This window comes from Rosa rugosa, chromosome 6 (assembly GCF_958449725.1).
Source record: "Rosa rugosa chromosome 6, drRosRugo1.1, whole genome shotgun sequence".
Classification (NCBI taxonomy): Eukaryota; Viridiplantae; Streptophyta; class Magnoliopsida; order Rosales; family Rosaceae; genus Rosa; species Rosa rugosa.
In genome coordinates this window covers 26,014,274-26,038,733 of record NC_084825.1, presented here as the reverse complement: position 1 = coordinate 26,038,733, position 24,460 = coordinate 26,014,274, and the positions used below count along the sequence as shown (strand labels likewise).

General features: G+C 38.3%; 3 protein-coding genes across 7 annotated transcripts; 1 reads left to right on the top strand and 2 right to left on the bottom strand.

Moving 5' to 3' along the window:
- Positions 1-954: 954 nt before the first annotated feature.
- On the bottom strand, positions 955-6,345 carry LOC133715687 (pentatricopeptide repeat-containing protein At5g16420, mitochondrial-like). 5 transcript variants are annotated; one of them, XM_062142294.1, is made up of 5 exons: positions 4,652-6,345; positions 4,217-4,281; positions 2,241-2,414; positions 1,321-2,149; positions 990-1,170 (listed from the first exon to the last, which is right to left on the bottom strand). In XM_062142294.1, the coding sequence occupies exon 1, from the start codon at positions 6,312-6,314 to the stop codon at positions 4,713-4,715; it is 1,602 nt and encodes a 533-aa protein (XP_061998278.1). In that variant the 5' UTR covers positions 6,315-6,345; the 3' UTR covers positions 990-1,170; positions 1,321-2,149; positions 2,241-2,414; positions 4,217-4,281; positions 4,652-4,712. The 5 variants fall into 5 exon arrangements, 4 of the variants coding, with proteins under 4 accessions (XP_061998278.1, XP_061998276.1, XP_061998279.1 ...); XM_062142295.1 differs by having other exon boundaries at positions 995-1,170; positions 1,321-1,653; XM_062142292.1 differs by having other exon boundaries at positions 1,321-2,414.
- A 599-nt stretch (positions 6,346-6,944) lies between these two features.
- On the bottom strand, positions 6,945-12,993 carry LOC133715236 (uncharacterized). Its single transcript, XM_062141655.1, has 8 exons — positions 12,596-12,993; positions 12,419-12,475; positions 12,202-12,277; positions 9,892-9,971; positions 9,687-9,736; positions 9,517-9,601; positions 9,272-9,370; positions 6,945-7,453 (listed from the first exon to the last, which is right to left on the bottom strand). Exons 1-8 carry the CDS (start codon positions 12,851-12,853, stop codon positions 7,214-7,216), a joined length of 945 nt encoding a protein of 314 aa, XP_061997639.1. The 5' UTR covers positions 12,854-12,993; the 3' UTR covers positions 6,945-7,213.
- Positions 12,994-13,076: 83 nt separating this feature from the next.
- On the top strand, positions 13,077-15,838 carry LOC133715237 (uncharacterized). The gene is made up of 7 exons (XM_062141656.1): positions 13,077-13,211; positions 13,339-13,511; positions 13,594-13,646; positions 14,303-14,417; positions 14,596-14,718; positions 15,200-15,371; positions 15,565-15,838. The coding sequence occupies exons 1-7, from the start codon at positions 13,107-13,109 to the stop codon at positions 15,748-15,750; spliced, it is 927 nt and encodes a 308-aa protein (XP_061997640.1). The 5' UTR covers positions 13,077-13,106; the 3' UTR covers positions 15,751-15,838.
- The last annotated feature ends 8,622 nt before the right edge of the window (positions 15,839-24,460 follow it).

Here is a 24,460-nt window from a genome sequence, read left to right as displayed (position 1 = left end):
AGGCACACTAAACTTGATTTTCCTTCAACAACAAACAAACTAAGCAAATTTATCTATTAACTAGATTTGTTTCTCTCTTTTTTTTTTTTTTTTTTTTTTTTTTTTTTTCAGTTTTCAGATTCAATCAATTGTAACTCATTATTATTGGGATAATACAGGATTCTATTCCTATTAGTGACAATTGCGAGCAACAAGAAGTCAATGAATATGAAGTTCCAATGCTTGATTTTGCAACTCAAGTAAGAAATTATTTCTAATCACAATTAATATTGGCAATTCGCTCTTTTTGGATTTCATTTTTTTTTCCCATCTTGTTAAAGTGGGATATACTAATGGGATAATATTTTATGATATATTTTTTCATAGGAATCCAATCTTAGCACTAGTACCCAAGTATCAGTTTATGGTACAAGTGTAACTTCGCAGAATGACTTTTCTTTCACTCAAATGCTCCAGGTAAATTGCCTAATTTAGTTAGTATTAATTATTTTTAATCTATTTCAATCACTTAGATATTTTGAATTATATTTTGTAGGAAATTTCAAATAATGGTGCTAATTCTTCACAAAGTAATGAAGAAGGCAAAAAGCAGTTGGGAAGTTGAAGATATGCAGAAAATTACTTTTTTTATTTGTTGAATTGTGTTAGTGCCATTTATATTGCATAGACACGGGGACAGTTTTGTAGTTTGATAAGAAGTTTCAGACCATGACACTCTTTCATTGGATATGAAATGATAATATTGATGGGTTATTTAAACTTCAAAGAATTATCTTGGCTTAAATGTTCAAAAGCTTTTCCAGATATCCAACTTTTCAATAATTTTCTTCCTTAAGGATATCGGTCATCATTGTTTACTACTAATTAGCTTGCAGATATACTCTTAGCTATGGTTGATTTCCTTACAATTTCATTTGATGATGCTAACCAGAAGATCAGTGCATCTGCAGAACAAATAATGGTGTATCCAAGCAGACATACTGAAATTTATTTCTAATGCTTCCAAAACCTTCTAGTGTGCTTATAAACTCAATCTTACTAAACCAAAACAAAAATTTAAAACTTAATAAATTGTAAGCTTCTTATTCGACAATTCACACACACGTGCTTCTGCCAGTCTCATAACATCCATGGTTGCTAGCACGCCACTTTGGTACATCTCTTGGGCTCCTGCATAATAATACATTCACAAGAAAGTGATTCGAATTTGGTTCAAGTCTATGAAAACAAAAGGGTGTTGGTGAATAATGAAAAAATTGTAGTCTACTGTCATCCATTAGTGAAAAAATGGCTGGTATAAGGGCTCAGAATAATGATTACCTTTGAGATATGCTATTGTTGCTGTTGGGTTTCTAGAGCAAAATTCAGGGCCAGTAATGAGACCTGGGCAGATTCTAGTAAGCTTTAACCCAGTTTCTTTGGCTAATGTCCATGCAGCTTTCTCTGCTCTAAGCTTTCCCAAAGCATATAGCAGTTGCCATATTTCAAACTCGATTTAAAAGTACTGATAATATGCTAATGAACAAACAATTGCTGCTTAGTTTTTGGGTTTTGTGTATGCAGAGCGACTCATTGCTCCAGCAGTCATGGTTAATAAAATCATGATCAAACTTCCTTCTTTACTAAGAGCATTTAAATTCCAAGTTTCCAACTCTAGAGAGCATCAAAATTAAAAGATCGTTTAAAAGAAACACAAGAATCATAACTAATCAAGCTAATAGATAGTAATCTAAACATTGGAACATATGATCATACAAACAACTGACCAAAAAAGTGAAAAGCGCTGCCAATGAGCAAAACCCACTTATAAGCCATAGATACAGGATATGAGGATGTTCCCCCTGCCAATGAGCCCTAGGTATTGTTACCAAGTTCTTGATGGGTGAATGTACTCACATTTCCACCAAGTATTATTGGAGAACCACATGTCCAAAATGAAAGCTAGCTTAAGCTAATATAAAACAGGCAAACAACACATATTGAGCGATACTTGCATGAATATGCAGGTGTATTAATAGGGAAGCAGAAGACCAAAACCATCTAAAATAATACATAGAATTTTTAATAGTACTACTACTGCTACTGGATAAGATATAAGAAACATCTTCAAGGACACTTGGTCTGGCCTTTGAATGGAAACTCAGAAAAGCTGTAAAACAACTTGACTGGGGTCAACATCGATATATATATATTCAGAGTATTCTTGATTTTTTTTTATAAACAATTTTATCTACACATACCAGTGGCAAGAATCAAATGTCATCCTGGTTGAGCATGTCAACTGATCTCTTCACTCTCCAAGTTTCCTACAATGGCTTTTACAATCTCTTTGGCTGTTTTGAAAGTCATGATCCAGCAAAGTTTCTAGTGTATCAATTGGATTTGCAGCTTCAGCTAGATGATCAAAACTGAACCTAATGAAAAACAACTGAAAGAGTGAGAATTACTTTGAGAAATCTTTCTTTTAAGTAGCAAACACTACTTCTTGGAGTTACAATTATCATATTAGGTGATTATCCTAAATGTGAATTGACTACTTCACTTGAATGAGTAAATGACTACGAGAAATCTTTGTGTATTCTGTTTTTAAATGAAAATCAACCAACTCTTCCTAGTGTATTAACTGAGAATTCACCCTGATAGTTCATTAATCTGCACCCACATTCGCACATAATCTGGTTTTCAGGCATAAGACTCAATTATGCATTGTGGTAGTATGACTCCAAACTTTGGAAGAGGATCTTGATGCAGATGACAGAAGTTGTTCAGAATTTAATTCAAAGGCTAAAGAAAAGAAACAGAAACCCCAAATAAAATTTACCTCAGTCCAATTAGCGCAATCTGTTCTTCGTCCTTGTCAGAGATGGTATCCAAAGGCTAAAGAAAAGAAACAGAAACCCCAAATGAAAATTACCTCAATCCTTGTCAGAGATGGTATCCATAGTTGCAGCTTCAGTCAGTATGCATTGACTGAGGCGTCGCTAGGTTTCAAAACTTCCTCTATTCTTCGTCCTCGCCAAGAGCAAGATATGGATTTGGGATTTGGGAACGGCGTTAGCTAACGTCCGTTCCTTAATTGAGTCAGAATTCTGTTTTTATTTTTTATTTTTTTATTTTTTATAAATAGTTAAGCTAGAGTTTTATTTCTTTATTCAAAATATATGTGGCTATTTCTGATTGGTAGATTGGGAGAGGGGTGAACAAGCAGGTTCACCCGGGGGTGGATCCAAGAATTGTTTGATAATAAATTGGCAACGGATTAGCCCAAGTGCTTTTCTGTCGTATTTCCAGTCCCAAATAATATCTCAAAACTAAGTTTCTTTAGCGAGCCAGATGAGAAATCTGCTGCTACCTCACAACTAATTGTATGGTCTCTCTCTCTCTCTCTCCCTCCCTCCCTCCCTCCCTCTCTCTCTCTCTCTCTCTCTCCCTCCCTCCCTCCCTCCCTCTCTCTCCCTCCCTCCCTCCCTCCCTCCCCCTCTCACACACACAAGGATGATGAAAAACACCTTAAAACATGAAGGACAATTTGAAATACAGATAGCTTCTTTATTTGTATGTTAATGAAGCCTCTATTGTTAAGAAATAAGAACTGCCTTGCATGTTGACATAATTAACTATTGTCTACAAAAACATTCTTACTCCATCCACGATCATGATGTGTTGATGTGCGTGCTAATTGCTAAATGGTTTGCCATAGAGTTTTGTACTACTTGTGATACATCACAGGACGGGAGTGAGTAAGTAGTGATTTTCTAGGACAAAAGGTTTATGGAAAAGTTTGGACTAAAACTAACATACTCCCTAACAACTTCCTGTTTTGTATCTATGAGCTTGTTCATCTCTATGACTAAAGTCAAGTAGCTCGATAAACATTCCACAAATGCGAAAAATTATAAAGGAAGTACGTGTCCAACAGATCTGTTATTTGTAGTTATAAATTCATAATATGGGTTAATCAAGAGCTGTGGATCATGACAGTCACGGTTTCTATTAGAATCATCACCATATTGAGTGATACATTAAACATAACATATAAAGGGATTTAATCAAATTCCAACTTTTTCTTTACCTAAATAAATTGATCATTCTTGCCATCGAATTGAAGAACCAAAATCTGGAGGAAATGCTAATTGCTTATAATTGAGAATCACTAGGACTACAACCTTAAATAGACATGAGATAGAGTTCATTAGTTAAGGAATAAGAATGGTACCCCTTCCAATATCCACCATCAGTGCCCATCTTCGGTCCTGAAGACTTGACTCCAATAAGGAACACCTACCCCATCGAGAAAAGAAAACAGATTGCTAAGCATCAGGATGTAACAATTGTGATGATAACTTTTATCATGCACAGCTAACAAACTCTATTGTAAATCTAAGAGTGAAAAAGAATAACACCCTTAGAGTCACATACCGATAAAGAGGTGCTAAGAGGGTTGACATATGCCTAATTTTGACATGACCAAGTATGAGCTTACATCAATGATACAAACTCTTTTTTAACATTTTTACAGCAATATAATCCCTTCAATAGTATAATCTACTACAGTAAGTTATTGGCAGAAAGTTATCAATAAACAAATTGCAAGCAACATTTATTTCTTCCCAAAACAAAAAAAGAATGGATGCAATAACAAAATACTGACCTGAGAAACATTGTTATTGAGATCAAGGTCAGCATATTCCAAGGCCACAAGGTCTGGGGCTCTAATCAGCATTCTCCAGCAGTATTCTGTTTAGAACACTTTCCCCAGAATCCAAATCACCAATAACCTTTGTAAGGAAAAGCTCCCAGGAATCACTGTCAATGTGTCCACTTGACATTGCCATAGATATTACTGTAGTGATTTCAGCTTCCTCTCCTGAATCACAGAGCCCCTCAATCAACATAGCATAAGTAGACTTGTTTGGCAAACAGCCTTTTTCGAATATCTCGTCCAAAATCCTAATTCCCTCCTTCGCTTTTCCAATCTTACAGAATCCTTTGATCAATACATTATATGTAAATGAATTCGGAGAATATCCTTTCTCCACCATGTCATCCCATAACCTCCCTGCCTCACACAACTCCCCCACTTCACACATTCCAGAAATAAGCACGTTGTAAGTCATGACGTCCGGAGGCTCACTCGTCTCAAACTGATCAAACAATTTCCTGGCTTCCCACACTTCTCCCTTCTTACAAAGCCAGTATATGAGTGTGCCCAATACGGCATTATCCGGCCTGCAATTCTTCTTCAAAAGCCTCTTCCACAGTACACAAGCATCCTCCACCTTCCCTTCGCAACACAACACATCAATCACCTTACAACAGAGCGCCGAGCTCGGTATATACCTCTTCTGCACCATATCATCAAGCAAATTAACCGCTTCACCCGACTTCTTCTCCTTACAATAAGCTTCAATCATAACCCCATAAGTAACCTCATTGGCGCCAACCCCATTATCCTCCATCTCATCCATGACCTTAATAGCCTCAGCCAGCTTCCCCTGCTTCACATACCCATCCATCAATATAGTATATGTAGTCACATCAGGAAACCACCCTCTGTCCAAAATCTCACCAAACACCCTCTTGGCACCAACCATATCGCGCCGCGACACATAACCACCCAAAATGGTAGTAAAAGTCACCACATTGGGCACAAATCCCATCGCAGGCATTTCGTCGAGCACCTGGTGTGCAGTCTCCAAATCATTTCTCTTGCACAGTGCTTTGATCAATATATTACAACTAAACACATTCGGCGCCACCCCGAACCTCTCCCTACAGTTCCGAAACACCGAGTGAACCAATCTGTACTCGTGATTCTGAACCAAAGCGTTCAGCAAAGCATTCAAGGACCTCACGGATCGCTTGACGCCGAATTTCGGAATGGTGATAAATGTCTTGAATGCGAGTTTGGGGCGTGAAACGACGCCGTAGTTGCGGATTAGGGAGATGAAGAGGTCTTCGCTGCATCGGAGATTGGAGGCGCGGAGGTCGGAGAGGAGGGGGTCGATGAGGTGAAAAGCGCGGGAGCGGAGGAGGCGGCGGATGATGGCGTGGTAGGTGTCATAATCGTTGCCGGGGTGGTATTTGGAGGCGTGGTGGAAGATTTGGAGGGCGAGGTCGAGTTTGGGCTCGCGGGTGATGAGGGAGATGAGGCGCTTTGGGTGGAGGTGGTGGGGCCAGTCTTGGATCGGAGGGGTGACGGTGTAGGAGTGGAGGAAATCGACGGCGGAGGAGGTGGAGGTGGAGAAGGGGACGGCGGTGATTGAGTGGAGAAGAGAGAAGGGTTTGGGGGAGAGGTTCCGTCGCAGCAGCATGGTGTGAACTAGTGTTGAAGACGATGGGAAAGGCCTTAACGGTCAAGTGTAACAGAAATATGAACGGTGGGAAAAGTGAAATTACCTGTTTGCCCCAGTAACTTTCTAACTTTTATAAATTTCACCCTAGTTATTTTTTTTAATTACCTAGTTCTTTAAAAAAAAAAAAAATTGCAGATTTATTAGATATCGTCAATATTCAGCAATTCAATCTGGTTTTCTATTAAACTCACATGGCGCGGCGCAGTAGATGTGTCATGGTATTGATGTGTTGTTTGGATAGATTGAATATTTGAAAATACAAAAATATCGTGTTGGAATGAAAACTATGAACTTATCGAAGTTTGTGAATGAGATTACTGAAAATTGATGACAAAAGTTAAATCAACCGAAATTGAAAAAAAAAAAAGGGTATAATTTATCAAAACTGAACAGTTAAGGGGTAGATCAACAAACGTGAGAAATGTTATGAGTTCAGTTAGGACCTTTTCTTCAATGGCAAGTTCCCGATGAAATCTGCTGTTTTGGCTCCAATTGGAGAGTAATGGAAGTAATCCAAAAACTCAGCTCATGTTGAGGATTTTGGAAGCTTAATTTTCCCTCAAGAAGTCTATATCACTTTGAATAAGACTGCATACATGTAGTTCACAAGAATTGTATTTTCAGAAGATGCTTGTGCCTCACTTGAGTCTGATTATGATGTACCTCTTTGAGTTTGAATACTGCTACAGTAATCGAACCAAAAAAAAAGGGCTAGATATGGATTGATCACACTAAAGTCTGATTATATGCTACTTCCTCATAAAACTTGATGTGAACAACTCTACAAATGATGATCACATTTCATTTCAAATTACAAAAATCTCTATCAAAAACCATTCACTTGATTCCGCATTACTTCATCCAAGAGCCTTCTGTACCTGCTTCTGGTACACTCTCCTGTAAATTTTTGCCCCTTCAAATTCAGCATGAATTTCTCTTTCCGTCCTTTTTCCCATTGGATTGCTCAACAACCATCCCTCACCGTCACACAGCACGCTGGATTCAATTTCATCTATGTGCTTCAGAACATGGGGCAGAGAATCAAATTGGTTTCTCATCTCAAGTGCGACGTCAAGTACATCGGACTGTATAAACACCTGCGCAGACATAATATTAGATATATCACTGAAGCCTGCAGGTAAGTTAATGACATAAAGAATAATTTCTTCAACACAACACACCCTTATTGGATGAGAAACCAAAATCATTGAAACTTTGAAAGAGATCCCCTAAAAGGCATGCACTTTTACAAGCATGAGTTTGAGGTTTAGTTTGTTTTTGTGAGAAATAGAGCTTGAATGTTCTCTAATCAAGGAATAAAATCGGTCACCAGGACATGCTCATAGCATTGAAAGGATTACTAATTAAAGAAGCTCCTCATTGTAATCCCTTATATAAGGGAAAATAACACAAACAAAAGTTAATGAGACTCAATACACACGCGCAGTCATGCACCACCCAAAAACAAACAAGTTTGACACCACTACATCCCATTGAAATCCCTGCACTTACCCACCATGATAAAACTTCTAGTCCTTGTTAGGGGATAAAGTTAACATGTACTTCCACGCAGATACAACAGTATTTGCATTAGCTTTGATGTCATTTCACATGATCTAGGAAATGACTAGTCACTAATGGCGTCCCTAGAAATGATTATAGAAATGAAACTCAAGTTGCATACAACCATGTCGGTGAGCTATAACCTGTTGGTAAGTTATAAATCCAACATTGTAAAGGTTATGGGTTCAAATTCTCAATGACATATGTAAGGGTGGGTGGGCTAGGGGTTTTTTTAAAAAATAAATAAATAGAAGTTGCATACAACCATGTAAGACTCAGTATACAACAGAATTATTGAGATGTGGCCTAATATTCTCATGTGAGCTCAGAGGTACTACAACAGAATTAAGTTTGGATATGACAAGCATGTCAGGTATTTGGCAGTCCTAATGAGGATGCCAAAAATTTAAACAATATTGTGATTCTCAAGTTTTGTTTGTGTGGATAGGGTAAGCATGTATTGAGTTACACATCAGTCATGAAAAGATTCAATACTCACTATAGAGGACTTAAATGATAGAACTGACAATTCTGTTCCTCTCTCTCTCTTCCAAGTGTTCAATTTTATTTGTTTTCCATTTGTTTGTGGGTTGGGGAGATTCAATCCTATAGACCTATCCCGACCCCAGCCTAACACTTGCACCTCAGCCATATAATTGTGCCCACTTTAGATTCATTTATCCATAGGAAGAAAAGGTTTTAATTTTTTGACCATTTGGTTTATGCATGACAAATAGGAGTCACCTGCAGTATTTTTATAGCAGCATGAAACTGAGGACCAATCATAACAAAAGGACAAATTTAAATTAGAAAAAAGTACTAAAGTAGCTCGGCTGCTCCCTACATCATTAACTCTCCCTACCCTTATATCCAAAACCATGCAAACATTTGGCCAATTTATGGGACATATCTCCCTTCAAACCCTTGAGTAAAATGCAGCAAAAGGAAAAAAATCCATGGACCAGCCCCGTCGTCTTCCAAAGATGGGACTTTCAAGATTTAGATACTAATAAATCTATAATTTGTATAACTCTCGTCCTCAAGCATAAACTAAACTTGACAACCTTTTTAACTACTGATGTTATGGTCTTTTTTTTTTTTTTTCCTTTGAAGAAAGAAACTTCCATTAAAACTCAAACAAAATAGTAAAACTACACAAACAGCAGACAAGGAGTCGACGCTAAAAGAAGCAATAGTACAACAGAGATAGAGCACTACATGACCAAACTCAGAACTAGAAGAGTCCAAAGTAATAGAAACCTTCCCGACTAACAAAAGTAATGGACCTAATGGTCACTTTTCATAAAATTGTTAGATGCTTCATTATTTGCCATAATCTATAGTTGACAAACCTGTCCGTGGGGAGCTAAATTATTCACAATGGAATCTACTAAAGGCATCTGTACAACCCGTCTCTTGTGATGCTTTCTCTTAAAATACGGATCTGGGCACTGCATATAAACATGAGCAAAGAATTCATTTAAATAATGTTACTGCAGCTACTTCTTTTTTTCACAATTGAAAAGACGTAAAGGACCTTTTTGGACTACATAAATAGGTATATCCTTAACTGTTTCAGTGCAATAGGTGAACTCACCAGGATTGAAACAAGCATCAGTGGTCCAGGGTAGGTAGACACCAGTTGATTAAATGAAGTAGTGGCATTTGCATACATGAAATGTCTGCATGGAGTTAAATATAACATATCAGTTGCCAACAAATAATATACAACAGGTTTCAACACCCAATATGATCAAGGGAACTCACATATTACTAAGACCCAGCTCTTTAACCCAGACATCAGCACGTTTGACAAGCTGCATCAGGAAAAACAAAGAACAGTACATTAGTGGTTTGAACAATGCTGTAATATTGTCTTAAAAGGGGAGGAATTAGGACCTGTAGTTATACATCAACTTAATCAGAAGAATTTTCAAGTGTATCAAAATTAGCCCAAGGAGTTTTCCCATACTTTCTGCCTTATTTCCAGTCCCAAATAATTCCTCACAACTAAGTTTCTTTTCGCCAGCCACATGAGAAATCTACCACTACCTGAGAATGTTACATAGTTAGATCGATAACTCATAATTAAAAGAAAATAAGTACTCTCTTTCTCTCACTAACAATGATGACATTAAAAACCTTTAAACATCAAAGAAAAATTCAAAATTCTACATCTATAATATGAACAAAGGTTATGAGTTATAACAAATTTCACAAAACATGCAAAAGTGAGCAGTATCTTTACTTAGTTTTGCTGTATTAAACAAAGACCATACACATTATGATAATCTTACAAAAGATGCAGAAGTCACCGGTGTTTTTGCTTAGTTTCAGTGCATGGAATTGTACACAGACACAATTTCATAGTATTATCCTTTGGGAGGGATAATTCGTTCTTAAATAGATACGTTTTGTTTATTTTATTGATCAATAGCAGGTTCACAACAGAAGGAAAAAAAAAAGTGCATCCACAGTAGCTAGGGTTCAGACACACCAGCCAAAGAAACAAAAACCCTATCCTACTGCTGTCACCAATTTAGCAAAATATAAGAAACTGTAGTCTTTGAACGCTGCCGAAACAGAAGGCCAAAGAGTTATCAGAGTATTACTCTCCCAAAGTTCCTCCATCGCTATACCTATATAATTCCTTCTATATATATCCATCCAGAGCAACTAAATGACAGCCAGTACGCTGCAACCCCAAAGAACTTTTGCCTTCTTCACCCTAGCCAAAAGCAATAAAAAAGTGCAGGACTCCCTGTTGGGGTCTCCGAACTCACCCCAGCCTCCCTAAATAAATTCTTCCGTAGAGGAGAAGAAACTTGCCAGTTCTTAAAAACATGATTGACACTCTATCCCATAACTTGGCATCTGACACATGTGGTACCAAGTAGCCTAAAACCTTGACCTTCGATGGAAGCTTAGCTTTGCAGATAAAATTGCAGGACAGAAAATTGTTTTGAAAGATCATCAAACAGCAATCACAGGAAAGGAATTACAGGATAAGGAACCAGAAGATACAAGCTTCCATCTCCCAGCATCCAATCTTAACTCACCAAGCTGACTCTTTCTAACAAAACCAGCCATCGTGATACGTACCTTGCCTCCTTACTGTTAAAATTTCTTTTAAAATCTACCAAATTTCTGACACTAAGCTTAAACAATATATGTTTTGCTTTAATATATAAGCTTAGAACATGAATCACCACCTCACGTCTTTACCGTTATAGAACTCAAAGAAGCCTCAATTGTGAAAAACTACATTGTATTTTCACATAATATTGTAGTTCCACGCATGCTACTCTATGAATTGTCCTCATACAAGAACACCAACCCTCATCAGTTCTTTGACTTATTTCTTTTCTCTTTATTTTATTTTGAGAAGAAACAAAAACCATGGTCAGGTAATCAAAAATATGATGCCCAAAATTGTCATTCTGAACACTCAAGAAAGTGCATGTAAACTACTAATGGCAGATCATGTATTATAGTTTATCCATCTATCCCCCCAAAAACAAAGATTCAAGGCCTTACCATATCTGCATAATCTCTTCACTCCTTCAGCAGTAGTTTATAAAAATTGAGTAATGATAGCCTTAAACAAATTTTTTTTCTCAAATTTATTTATTTATTTGTTTTTTTTTTTTTAAAATAGGAAACAGAAAATATTTATAAAACAAAAAACAAAAACGAAAAGGAAGGATGTACAAAGCAATTGATAAGAAAACCACTGATCTCAGAGAGCTACAAACACACAATTGAGAGAGCTAGTGAGAACAAAAACAACAACACAAAGCATAATTCTAAGAAGCTAAACAATGGCAGTACTCCAACTTAAACAAACAGCTTAAAAGGAACAATCGCTGAACTAGGAAGAGACTGAAGCCCACAAAGAAGCCAATAACAATAGTACCTTTTGTTTATTCTCAGTGCATGACCAAAAAGACAACAAACATTATGAAAAATCATAAAAGAGATGTAGATCATATTTGCTAAGTTCCAATAAACCACATGAAGTTCTCTACTTTTGAGATAATGGCCAACAGAGACTCATGGCCATATTTATCCTTGGGAAGGCAGATTGTAATGAACTAAATGCTCAATAAATGAACTATGAAATCCCCAAGAAATTGCCGATTCCATTTGCAGAATTGTCGTTCTTGTCATTGTATTAAACAACCAAAATTTAAAGCAAAAACTAATTGCTCATAATCAAGAAGCACTAAGACTACAGCCACAGATAAACATGAGAGAGAGTCCATTAGTAATAAGACAGTACCACTTCCAATGTCCACCATGAGCGGCAATGTTGGGTCCCTGAACACTTGATTCCAATCAGGCACTTCCACAGGCACCTACCCAATTAACCAAAAACAGATTACTAAAGCTTCGAGAGGCACCTATTATTCACAATGCCATCAAATTTTCATCTGCAGCTAATAAACCCTATTATATAAGCAAGAAAGAAAAAGAAGAACACCGTGAGAGTCACATACAGATAAAGAAGAGCTAAGAGGATTCACATGTTGCCTAATTCTGACGTGACCCAGTTCCTGCAATTCAAAAAAACACAACCCAACAAAAAAAAAATATGAGCTTTACATCAAAAATATAATCTTTTTTCCTGCTTCCCCAAACGAAAAGGAAAGGACTATAGGAACAAAAACACAGACCTGGGAAACATTGTGGGTGAGATTAAGATCAGCATATTCCAAGGCCACAAGGTCCGGGCTCCTCAGCTCTTGTTCCTTAAACCCAGTAGAAACACAGGCCTCCACTCTTCTTCTGTTCCTGTGATACTGATAAAACGGCGCCGTTAAACCTGGGGCAACAACCCCTTTTCGAAACAGACTAGAAAGACCCCTTCTTTGAAATGCACCGCCCAAACCACCGTAGCAGCAGTGCTGACGTAAGCAGACGCAAGAACCCATCTCTTCCCTTTTCTCTTATCTGTAAAGCTCCCTCTGTCAAAATTTAATACAAACGGAGAAGACAAGCCACCACCGTCCGATCATTAAAAAATACAGATCGGACGGTTTAGATTTTAGTGGGTATAGAAAATGAAGTGTGAAGCCTAGAGAGGCCACGTGTCAAGTAACTGTGAAGCCAGGTGACCCTCACCCAAATACGAAACTACAAAAGCCATTGGCTTCACCTTCCCCTGTTTCTTATGGTGTTTTAAGTATGGTGATGGCTATGCTTCTATCACCATTGAAACCCTTGGCCTACTCCACTTCTGCATTTTCTCAAGACCCATCATCATCATACAGACCAGCTGTTCTTCTTCCAGTTAAGCTCATCTGTATTTTTGCCTTCAGTTTTTATAGAAAACTTGAATTAGTATGCACTTGGGTTTTTGGCATTTGATACATAGCTTCAGCTTCTGATGTGTGTTTGTTTGTTTGTTTGATTTCAGGGTTTGGGGAACAACTCAGCTGACTACAAGAAGTTGGAGATTACATTGAGAGGGTATGGAGTGTCCACAGTGGTTGCTAAGGTGGCAAGAATTGATTGGCTGAGGAATGCAGCCGGTTTGGTGGACCCGAATTACTGGCGGGGAACTCTCAGTCCTCGTCCTGTGCTTGATTGGTGTGTTTTAATGAGTACCCTTTTGGGTTTTGATGACATTATAGTAGGATGAGTTGAATTTTAGCTTGGTATGATTTGGCAGGTATTTGAAGAGGATGGATGAGGCTGTAAAAGAGGCAAAGGAGCTAGCACAAGGTTCATCTAGCTATATCCCCTCTGTAATTTATTGGCATTACTAATTTTCAAAATTCAAGAAATGTAGATTTTACATTATTCAGAAATGAGTAAACCATGTTCTTCTAGACTACTCAGAAGATGCTAAAAGATGATTAGTTCCTTATCTGTCAACCTCTTATTGTGATACCACATCTTGCTTGATATTAAAATTGAGGAATTCCCAGGCACAGCTTTGAAGATAACTAGCTTTAGCACGTTTGTGTTTTGTAGGCTTGTGGCTTGTACCAATAGTAATAGGTGTTACCAGATTTTGCGATGCAAAGATATACTTTAGCAGCATTTTCTAAGGTAGAAGGCATCATATATTTACTGTCACAATTAGACCTTGTTAGTGGAAAAATGAACCGTGCTTTAGTAGACCAACTGACCTACAGATTGAACTTTTGCACTCTTTGTAGATAATGTACTCCTAAAAGCCATGAGAAATTCTTGTTCTTTTACACACCATTAGATTTCAACCATTTAATTCATGTGGTCTGTCCTTCCTTGCCGTCCTCTGTCATTGTACATTAGCATTCATTAGCATTCTCCATCAACGATAATGGTTTTATTTGCTTCATTTCTCAGAGATCTAAAACCCTTGAATTCCTTTTATTTTTTGTTTTTCATTTTAGGTGGACCTTTATCCCTAGTTGGACATTCAGCAGGAGGATGGCTTGCACGTCTCTACATGGAAGAATATGGGAAATCAGATATTTCCCTGTTATTGACTCTTGGAACCCCCCACCAGTAGGTTATTAAATTTTTTCATGATAAGTTCTTGCTAAGAATTCTGGATCCCTCTGACCGTGTCTTTGAGGGCTGCTTGCTTACTGATAATATGTTATATTATCTTATGTGTTTCCATCGACAAAAGCTTAATTCAAATTTCTTCCTGACGTATAATTGTCACCTATATTCTGTGCAGACCACCTCCAAAAGGTGTGTCAGGGGTTATTGATCAAACAAGGGGACTCCTGTATTATGTTGAAAAGAATTGCTCAAAAGCTGTTTACACTCCTGAACTGAAATATGTATGTATCGCTGGGAGGTAAAACTCAAATTGTTCCTGTTTGGTCCTCTCAGATTTGCTTGTGTTCTTATATGAATGGATATACTTTATGAAACCATCTCTACTTTTGGGTAAATGAATTGGCTACTGCTGTAGTATACATTGTAGTAGTCTGTATTCATAGCTACTGCTCCATCAGAAGATCTTGCAGCATTATATAAACTAGATATGTTGAACAGTACACCACACCTATGAATGGCACTAACAAAATACACACACACACACATATATAGATATATATATATATATATTTTTTTTCTTTTCTTTTTTTGTATTGGTAAGAATCAATAAGCAACACTCTTGAGATCTTGATTGTGGTAGACCTCACAGAGTCACAGACAATGTAAGACACCATCAAAGAATATGAGTGCACTTACTTTTTTATTTGCATCTAGAATTCAATAGTGGCTTGAATGCAAACTGCACGGATCTAAATGGGCCATAAATATGTAAAATACAGGTATCTCCAAGGTGCTCGCTTATTTGGCAACTCAAGTGAAAGTGTTGATTCTGCAATTCCAATAGAGAGTTTAGAACACTCATCAGAGGTTGCTGTTATAAATGATGTGAGCACTTCAACATCAACCACACCCACTTTGCGTGCACGCTTCGTGGGGCAAGGGTACAAGCAGGTAAAACCCAATTGTCTCATCATTTAAGCAGTTACTACAAATTAAAATAACATGATTCAATGTCATTTAGAATCCATTGATTGTTATTATTATGGCACTTATTGTTTTCTAGTTATGCCCTTGTCATACATATTATGTAAGCTGAGCCTTATGGTTGCAGACCAATTCTCATAATGCATACCATATTTCTCAGGTTTGTGGGCAGGCAGATGTTTGGGGTGATGGAGTTGTACCAGAAGTATCAGCTCATCTGGAGGGTGCACTCAATATTAGCATAGATGGTGTTTACCACTCACCAGTTGGTTCAGATGATATCTTAAGACCGTGGTATGGGTCTCCCGCAATTGTTGAGCAATGGATACATCACCTCATGAGCTAATAATTTCAGATGCACTGTAATGAATAGATAGATTTATTCATGTGAAGATAAACTGCCAATTCAATAATAAAGAATTTATTTGATGTCTTCTCAAGTTGTAGGCTTTGAACCTTAGTTGTACATATACTTGGCTTTTTCTTCTTTTTAGTGCTTTGTGATTAATTGAAACTTTCATTTGTCTTGGAGAAGCAGATGTTACATACGATTCACTAGAAACTTGTTCTTCCCTTTGTTAGAACATTTCATTTATCTTCACTGAATTCTGATTTAAGAAGTCTTGTTCTCCATCTAGAAGTCGAACATGTTTCTATCTTTAGCAAACGGCCAGATCCAACCGATATATCTACATTGTGCATGCGAACTAGGACAGACATAAGAGTTCTTTCAGCAGGTCATTGATGATCCTATAATTAGTTGGGTTGTTGTTGCTGGGGGTGGAAGATTGTGAGCTCAATGCATTTCCTTTAAAAGCATTAGTAGATGTAGTGGAAACTTGGAATGTAGGCACGAACTTGACTTTGCCTATGGGATAGGCTTAAATGAATCTCATGAAAGAGTTGAATGTAAAGAATTGGAAGAGGAAGCAGCTTCTAATTGAGCTCGGATGAAGATCGGACTCACTGAAGCAGCGGTAGTGGCTCCATCGACACTGCTGATTCACACATGCGACATTCTAACGCTTCACCGTCCATGCAGATCACACTGGGCACTGCAATGTCCATGGATCACATTGCTGGTTGTAATGACATTGGTAATTGTTTGTTCCGGTGATTAATTACAGTTTAGTGCTTGTTATATAGAAAAAGAAGCCATATTCTATATTGCCAGAAAACAAGTACCCCAATAAGTTGAAGTAGACGCATATTGAAAGAGTTTCTCCTTCTACTAGGGCGCCGTTGGTGTTTGGTGGCAAAGTTTATACAAGCACTGGTCAAACAACGCTTAATTCAGACTTTCAGCAAACAGATTTCACGTTCAAGGCAGTGCTTGACGGACCATGTTGTTTGCTTCTCAAGGCAAGAAATCTTCAGGCTACCGTAACAGACCTCTCTTTTGACCATATTGTATCAAGAATCCAAAGGAAAATATCATGCATGCATAATTAGCTAGATAATGCTCTCAAATGTATGAGATGTTTCGGTAAGAAACTCAACCTAAAAAAAAAAAAGGGGAATCTGAAAACATTTAACCCTCCGGTAGACTGATAAAATTTTACCGAGGATAATTACTGCACATGAAACTATCTTATATAGCACTACGTCAAAACACCATCTCATTCATCTCCCAAAAACATCATGACAAGTCGGAAACTTTCAGTTTGGTTTACCAAATTTGCTCATCATCTTGGCAATTGTAGATATTAAAGGAGCCACCTTACAATTTGCTTGATACTTCGCTAGATTAGCAGGGTTCTTCATCACTGCAAAACATATCAGACAATCAATCAATTACAGTCAGGTGCATATATATAATTATCAGTAGCAGACTATAAGCAGGAAAAATTAAACGTGAAGTGAATTCGGTGACAGAACATAAATAACTATGTTATGCTGTAGTCCCTTATTCGTCAATGTTATGAGGGCATACTAGAACGGATAAGAGATGACATTAATCAGCACATCAAGAATCAACAATGTAAACAAATGCCAGATAGAGACGTCCCTATATCTGGAATTCCCTTTGTGCGAACATCAAGAGCTAGTTTCACCTGTAGCACTCTAATTAGCTGGTTTACAAATCTGACTCTTCCGGCATACAGCCTTCATAATCAAATGCCTATACGGAAAATCCAGATGTACATATATAAAGTAAAAATAACTATTGTTATCATTTGATTTTCACAGCTTGATGTGTGACCACAGTCAAAAAAGCATAATCACTAACTTCGTGAACATGGTAAATAATAAAATTTTATCAAAGCTCCGGACACCAGAAGTGGCAAAGAGTTATGGTACCGCTGTCAATTGCCATGGACAATAGTAAGATTCCAAAATATATGAATCAAAACCGCAAGGCAAATAAATAAATATACATATCCTATCCAGAGCGAGGCCTCGATCGCTCTAAAATTAAAGGGCGTTTTTAGAGTTTAGGGTCACTTTTCGGTCGCATATTCACATCTCAACCGTTCAGTTTTTAGGTACTAATGTGTAGATCATCTCTGCAAAATTTCAGCCAAATTGATGGTCGTTAAAGCATTGATAACTACCTTAGATAATACGGTTCAGGTTGGACAAATTCAGTTCGTCCATTGGTTTAAGTGAGTTAGATATCTTAAAGATCATCAATTTGGCTGAAATTTTGCAGAGATAATTTATATATTAGTACCTAAAAACTGAACGGTCGAGATATGAATATGAGACCAAAAAGTGACCATAAACTCTAACCTCGTACTTTAATTTCAGAGCGAGGCCTTGCTCTGGATAAATATTATATATATATATATATATATATATATACACACACACAGACACACACGAAGCCGTTCCAAAGAGCGAACGTCGACGCTGCAGCCCCACTCAGGCCGCGACGGCGTAGCGCCGCTTGCCGAACGGAGCCCAGGGGTCGGACGGACCGATCTGTAGTTGGGTGGAGTCGCTAGAAATGTGGTTGCAGTGCTGGCCAGAACCGGCAGTTGCAGGTGAGGTCGCTGCCCAGAAACCTATAACCTCGATCGCTGCCCAGAAGAGGTCTGGATGCCTCCGGCCTCTGTCCGGCCTGATTCGCGCCACCATCGCAGCCTGAAACATTGCAGAAGATCGACGTTCCCACACTTTAGCGATAGTGCGGACATCCGCTTTGGAACAGGCATGTATATATATATATAATGTTCAACAAATATCATGAGTCAGGTGACACGCTAAAAGTAGCACGGAATTTAACCCTGTAAAATGTCATCGTTAGCATATGGTAAATAGGGATCGTTCAAACCGAGGATTGAGGGTACACCTGTAATTGTGTAAACAAATAAAAAATTAAAATAATAAAGTATTATTTACAAAAATAATAAAAAGAATAAAAATATATACAAGTGAACACACAAATAAGGGGGTTTTATGATTATAGAATCGGAATTAAAATTAAATGAAATAAAGAGAATGTAAAAACACATTTACAATGGTGGAACGTAAGGAACAAAGATCAAAACCACAACCATATGCAAGAAATTCGGTTACAATTCTTATAGTTGGTTATTTAATGTCATGAAAAAGAAGTTGACAATGTGAAACGTTAATAAGCAAACAATTTCCCATATTTTACTTTCCTTGAATAATTGATCTAAGTGAAAGCACCTAAATCGATCCTATTGAACATGCAATCATAGTCTAGAAAGCTAGCTAATCAAAAACACATTCAATGCATGAAGAACAAAGAAAGGATGTCAACCAAAGTGCACAACCTAGTATGAAAAAGTTCATCTATTTGCAATCCTTCTTAATTGATCTCGACTTTTGTCCAAAGCCTTTAAATAGGTTCACAAAACTATTAGGTGAATTGTTTACCTAAATCGAGCTCCAATTACATGCACATATCCTAAGTTGGCCACCAAAGAACATAAACATATAAAAGCTTTCTATAATGCAAAATCAATTAAGCAATCTCACATAAGCAACATAGAAACCAACCATAATTTTCAACTTTTATTCAAACATAAAGACGGGTTTTAAACTTTGCCCTAAACGTTATTTGTTAACTACAATTCATAGTTCTACAAATCCAAACAAAGAAAACCAAAAGAAGTTACAAGGAAAGAGATTGAATTTCACCGTGAAGGGAGTGGATGATGAAGAGCTTGAGACGTTGATCTTGAATCTTGAAAGCAAGGCTTCACTATCACAGCACAAGGTGGAACGATGGCGGCTAGGATTGCTCACAGATTCTTCTTCTTCTCCTCTTTGCTTAAAAATGCAGAACTAGAAGACTAGAGAATGAAAAGGAATGAAACTAAGAACTAGAGAATGGAGAGGAGATGGTGAGACAAAGAAGATGAAATGGATGAAGGAATTGGTGTTTGAGAGTCAGAGGAGAAGGTGTTTATATAGGGAAGAAAAAGAAGAGTGAAATGATGAATGGAAGAAAAATAATGAAAGTGGAGTATGGAAGTGGTTTGTAAAATATGGAAAAGATGATGATCTATTAAAGAGATTGGAGTAGAAAAATATATCCAAGGAAAAAGAGAAAAGCATCTAGCTTTCTTCATGTGGGTAGGAGACATGAACATGATGAATGTTGAGCTGGTTTTAGGTCAGTTTCTGCCCCTTTATTCATTCAATTATTTCTTCACCAAGACTTCAGAATGGGCCTCCGATTTCTTCATATCAAATGTTCCTCTATGAGTGTAGATCATCCTGGTCAAATTTCAGAGCTTAATTCCATGTGTTTGGGCCGGAAACGCTGCTGGACTCCTTACAGGTCCAGTTTTCCAGTTTTGCTTCTGCAGAAAATTGGACTGACTGTTTGAAGGCTTTCCACTCAAAACTAGCTCTGACACTCTTCATAACAAATGATCCTTGGGATGTCTAGGATGAAACTGGAAGGTTTCAACTCATTCGGAGTTCGTTTGGTCAGGCGGCTACCCCTCCTTTCTTGTCTAGCTCACTTTCTCTTAGCCGGAGTAGGAAAATGTCTAGCTCACTATCTCTTCTCCATTATTTCTGTTTGAACCCAAAATAACATTTTTTCCCGACAAGGGGGACTCGAGGAAAACCGGGCCAATATCCGTGGCCCAAGCTATATATTTTCGGCAAGCTCGGAATATATTGTTTAGAGGCTAAATAAAGCCTACTTGGAGGCCAAGCAATCTTGAAGCAAATCTGAATATTCCTTGATTCACTAGTAATTATCAAGAGATTTGATAATTAGTGGTGATTTGTTTGCTTGATTGCCAAGTACTGTGCAAGAAGGAAGGATACAATTACCCTTCACTAGCCTTCACAATCAATAATTATGGCTGCCCATGCAATTAATGGCATGCACGTACAGTATATACTTCCATGCAATCATGCTTGATGATGGAACATATATGTATATGATATGGCTCATGCATGATTTAATTAAGGAAGGGATACGTGAAGCATGGCACAAGTAACAAGGAATATATGTCTACAAGGTAAGCTGCATGGCTAAGATTATGTGGGAGTACACATATATATACATAATTAAAGACTGTAGAAGGAGTCCTCGCGAAGATACCTCGCAGTGTGGCAAAGGATATATATGCAATTAAGGTGGGCCATCATTCACCAGCTAATCACATGCAAGCGAGCAAGTCTGCCATGCAATTAAGGTTTCATGAAGGTGGAGCAGTTTGAGTAAGTTACAATCATGCTTGATTGCAATAAACAAGGGGTATATATTCCTGCATACCACTATGCTACGGAGTCGTCGCGAAGGCAATTAAGATACGTGCATATCCTACCGCATCCAAGATGAAGATTACGTCCGGGACTCCAAGAGGCAATTAACCTTGCCTACATTCTAGCTACGACAGAGGAAAATAATTATTAATTATCGCCTACGATAGATATCAAAACTATTAAGAGTTTTGATTTGATTCAAGGCCAATAACTGTGGCCTAAAATATAGTATTGCATGCCTATTTGGAAGGAGAATCTGCAGTAGCCTATATATAGAGGCTAAAGACGATACAGAGACCTCTCTCAAATCAATCAATCCCAGCGATTACAAAGCCTCCCCGGAGCAAACCTTCAACCTCGTTGAAACCCGGTGACCGCGCGCCAGTCCCAGTCTCTCCAAGAGCCGACTGTCATCATCACCACACCAACCCGGCGACCGTACTTCCAGTCCCAGTCTCCCAGCGAGCCGACTGCGAGCGCAACCGCCACCGTTACTACCAGCGAAGCAAGGGTAACGCCCTCGCAACCCAGCGAAGCTAAAGTCACGCTTTAGCAAATTAAAGGAAATAACTTAGCGAAATATAGGGTTTTAATATTATAAATGTCGCATTTATTTGCTCATATCATGAGGGCCAGCACTTTCATCATTCAGGGTTGGCATCAGTTGATGTCGGCATAGCGGACAAGTGTGATGGGTCTTCACCTACCGGGTAGTGCAACGTCCATGAAAATAATGAAAGCAGGGCAAACGAGTAATTAACTTATCGTCAAAACCACCTTCTTCAAAATCCTCCAAACAAACAGCACATAATGGAGGCATTTGAGTGCTCTAAACTCAGCCCACGATTTTCGTACACGGCTACAAGAGAGGATATCATCATGATCATCGAAACTACCAACTGCAGTAGCAATGATGTTCGAAATGGTCAAATCAATAGTCAACTGGGGAAGGCAGACGGCACCGTCAAGAACTGCAGCAACCGATATTGTTTCCACAATATCATCCAGGACTTCATCGTCGATCGACATCCATGAGCATAAGGTTTACATATATACAAGTCCTCTAGGCTCTTTCGTCGTTTATCATCAGAGTAGAAGTTGATCCAAATCTTTGATTCATATGTAACCTGTGGTGTATCAAATTGATACTTAACGCCAGGTGGATCAGTCTCAAAATATCCTCTTTGACTGATGTATGTTAATCTGATGAGCATGTCGTCACATCTTAGTCTAGGCGGGTAGGGTTCATATATCATGTATTTCTGTTTGCGACAATTCGGCACAAATAAATCTCTTGGCATACATGCTTGGAGAACTGATGGATACGAAGTTATGAAAAGAGAGAGTACGTAAGTAACCAAATCAAAATCAACATCCAAATAAAAAAATTATAAATAAATAAAATAAAATAAAATAAACCTTCTCTATAACTATCTAATAACGAGGAGAAATCCTTCTCTATGAGCATTGCAAACCAAAAGTAACACTAGCCTGCACTCAATGAACAATAGGGCATAAGGCATACTGCATACATTTACATGGACCGGTAATTCCATTCATGAGTTATAATTCAAGAGTTCTATAAGATAGCCTGCCGCCCTGCCGTCCTGCTTCCTTTACCATAAATATTCATTACTTACTAACCCGGATACGGTCCAGCTGAAAGCTCTTGTATTTATGTAATTTTGAAGGGGTGTAACAATTAGAATTTCTTTTTTTTTTTTTTTTTTTTTTTTTTTTTTTTTGAGAATGAAAGAAACATTTTATTCCAGAATAACACGATTACATAAAACGGGAATGACTGGTGGTGGACATAAGTTCTCCACTCTCCTCCCTAAGAACACCCTCAGTTACGGGTCTGTCATCCACGATGACATCCATGAGCCAAAATGGCCCAACCCCTAACCAAACCAATCGCCCCTCAACTCGGGCTACAGCATAAGACAACTTCCGAGAGTCACGATAAATCTCTGCAGCCAACATTACACACAGCCACTTCCCCTTCATCAACACCGTGTCCTAATCCAACCAGACCACGTGCAAGAGCAAGTCACTACCACATTGACAACAAGAAAACACCGAGAGTAAAACATGTAGTCCCCGGACATAACGCCATATCAACGACACTTCATCCATACTAACCAAGGAGACAAAATACATCCTCACAGCCAACCTCAAGAGGAAAGATACTCCCTTCAACACCATGACCCAAAACCACCAGACCATGTGCAGGAGCTTCTCCCCATTACTTTGACCACAAAAAGGTAAATTGAATTCCTGGGAATAATACGACACACCTACGATACCAAGACTCCAAAACCCTAGCTCGAAAGAGTAGGGACTTATTAGACTAAGCCAAAAACCTAAACCAAAAACTGAAATAGCACTAAAAAGCAAAGAAATACCACCGGAATCCATAGAACTGCCAAGATGAACCACCGCCAAACTACCAAGATCACTCACTGCTGGATTGGCGCCGGTATCAATGGACACTATAATGAAACCGAGAAGCAATAAAGCTACAACCTCCCAACCCTCCGCCATCGAACCACCTCCCAAAAACCCTCTGCACAGCCACACCCCGCCTAACCCACCCAACATCCATCTGCACAGCCACGTCCCGCCTATCACAGCCATATCCGCCCAGATTCGATACCAGAGATCATCGATCCCGCCTCCAGATCTTGCGTGAAACATCCTGAGGAGCCCAGCCGCCGCCACCCAAAATAGGGGTAAGAAAACCCAGCCGCCTTGCGTCCTCCACCACCAACCCATCACACACCTGTCCGGTAGCAACCTCCTCCAATCACCGGCGAAGCCGTTGGCCCTCACCGACGTTGGGGCGCCACCGGACAAGCGCCGCCAATAAAAAATTCACCTCCCCAAACTTCTGTCGAAAACCCTAGGAGCTCTGATATTATTGGAGCTTAATTTTCGTAACTTCACATAATCGTAACAATTAGAACTTCATGATGGACAGGAATGCTGAAGTATGTCAATTTCTTCTATGAGCATTTCAGGAGAACATTATGAGTGTTGCATTTTTCAAAAAATGGTGCTTCAGTATCAGACAAATAACTGGAATTACTGCAATATTGCATTTTTTTTTCAGAGAATTAATAATAATGTATCAGTAATTCTAAATCTATCGTAGTAGAACTCTTTCTCGACAAAGACTAGAAACAAGTAATATGAGCTACTCTTTTTTCTTAAAATAGAAGTTGAACGTATTAGATCAACAGACAAATTTGGATTTATCAATAATTGCTAAGAGGAAGGTTAGAACTTACTTGTACAGTTTAGATTAGATGGAGCTAATTGTCCTCCACTTCTGCCTTGCATTTCTTTGCTTG

What these genes read in the sequence shown, in the direction of transcription:
- LOC133715237 (XM_062141656.1), top strand. Translation starts at nt 13,107, where the DNA reads ATGGTGATGGCTATGCTTCTATCACCATTGAAACCCTTGGCCTACTCC. An exon ending in ACTCTTGGAACCCCCCACCA is followed by an intron (nt 14,418 to 14,595) that starts GTAGGTTATTAA and finishes TATTCTGTGCAG; the next exon opens with ACCACCTCCAAAAGGTGTGT. An exon ending in TATGTATGTATCGCTGGGAG is followed by an intron (nt 14,719 to 15,199) that starts GTAAAACTCAAA and finishes TGTAAAATACAG; the next exon opens with GTATCTCCAAGGTGCTCGCT.
- LOC133715236 (XM_062141655.1), bottom strand. Translation starts at nt 12,853, where the DNA reads ATGGGTTCTTGCGTCTGCTTACGTCAGCACTGCTGCTACGGTGGTTTG. An exon ending in TCACCCACAATGTTTCCCAG is followed by an intron (nt 12,476 to 12,595) that starts GTCTGTGTTTTT and finishes TTTGAATTGCAG; the next exon opens with GAACTGGGTCACGTCAGAAT. An exon ending in GACTGGAAATAAGGCAGAAA is followed by an intron (nt 9,737 to 9,891) that starts GTATGGGAAAAC and finishes TTCCTGATGCAG; the next exon opens with CTTGTCAAACGTGCTGATGT.
- LOC133715687 (XM_062142292.1), bottom strand. Translation starts at nt 6,314, where the DNA reads ATGCTGCTGCGACGGAACCTCTCCCCCAAACCCTTCTCTCTTCTCCAC.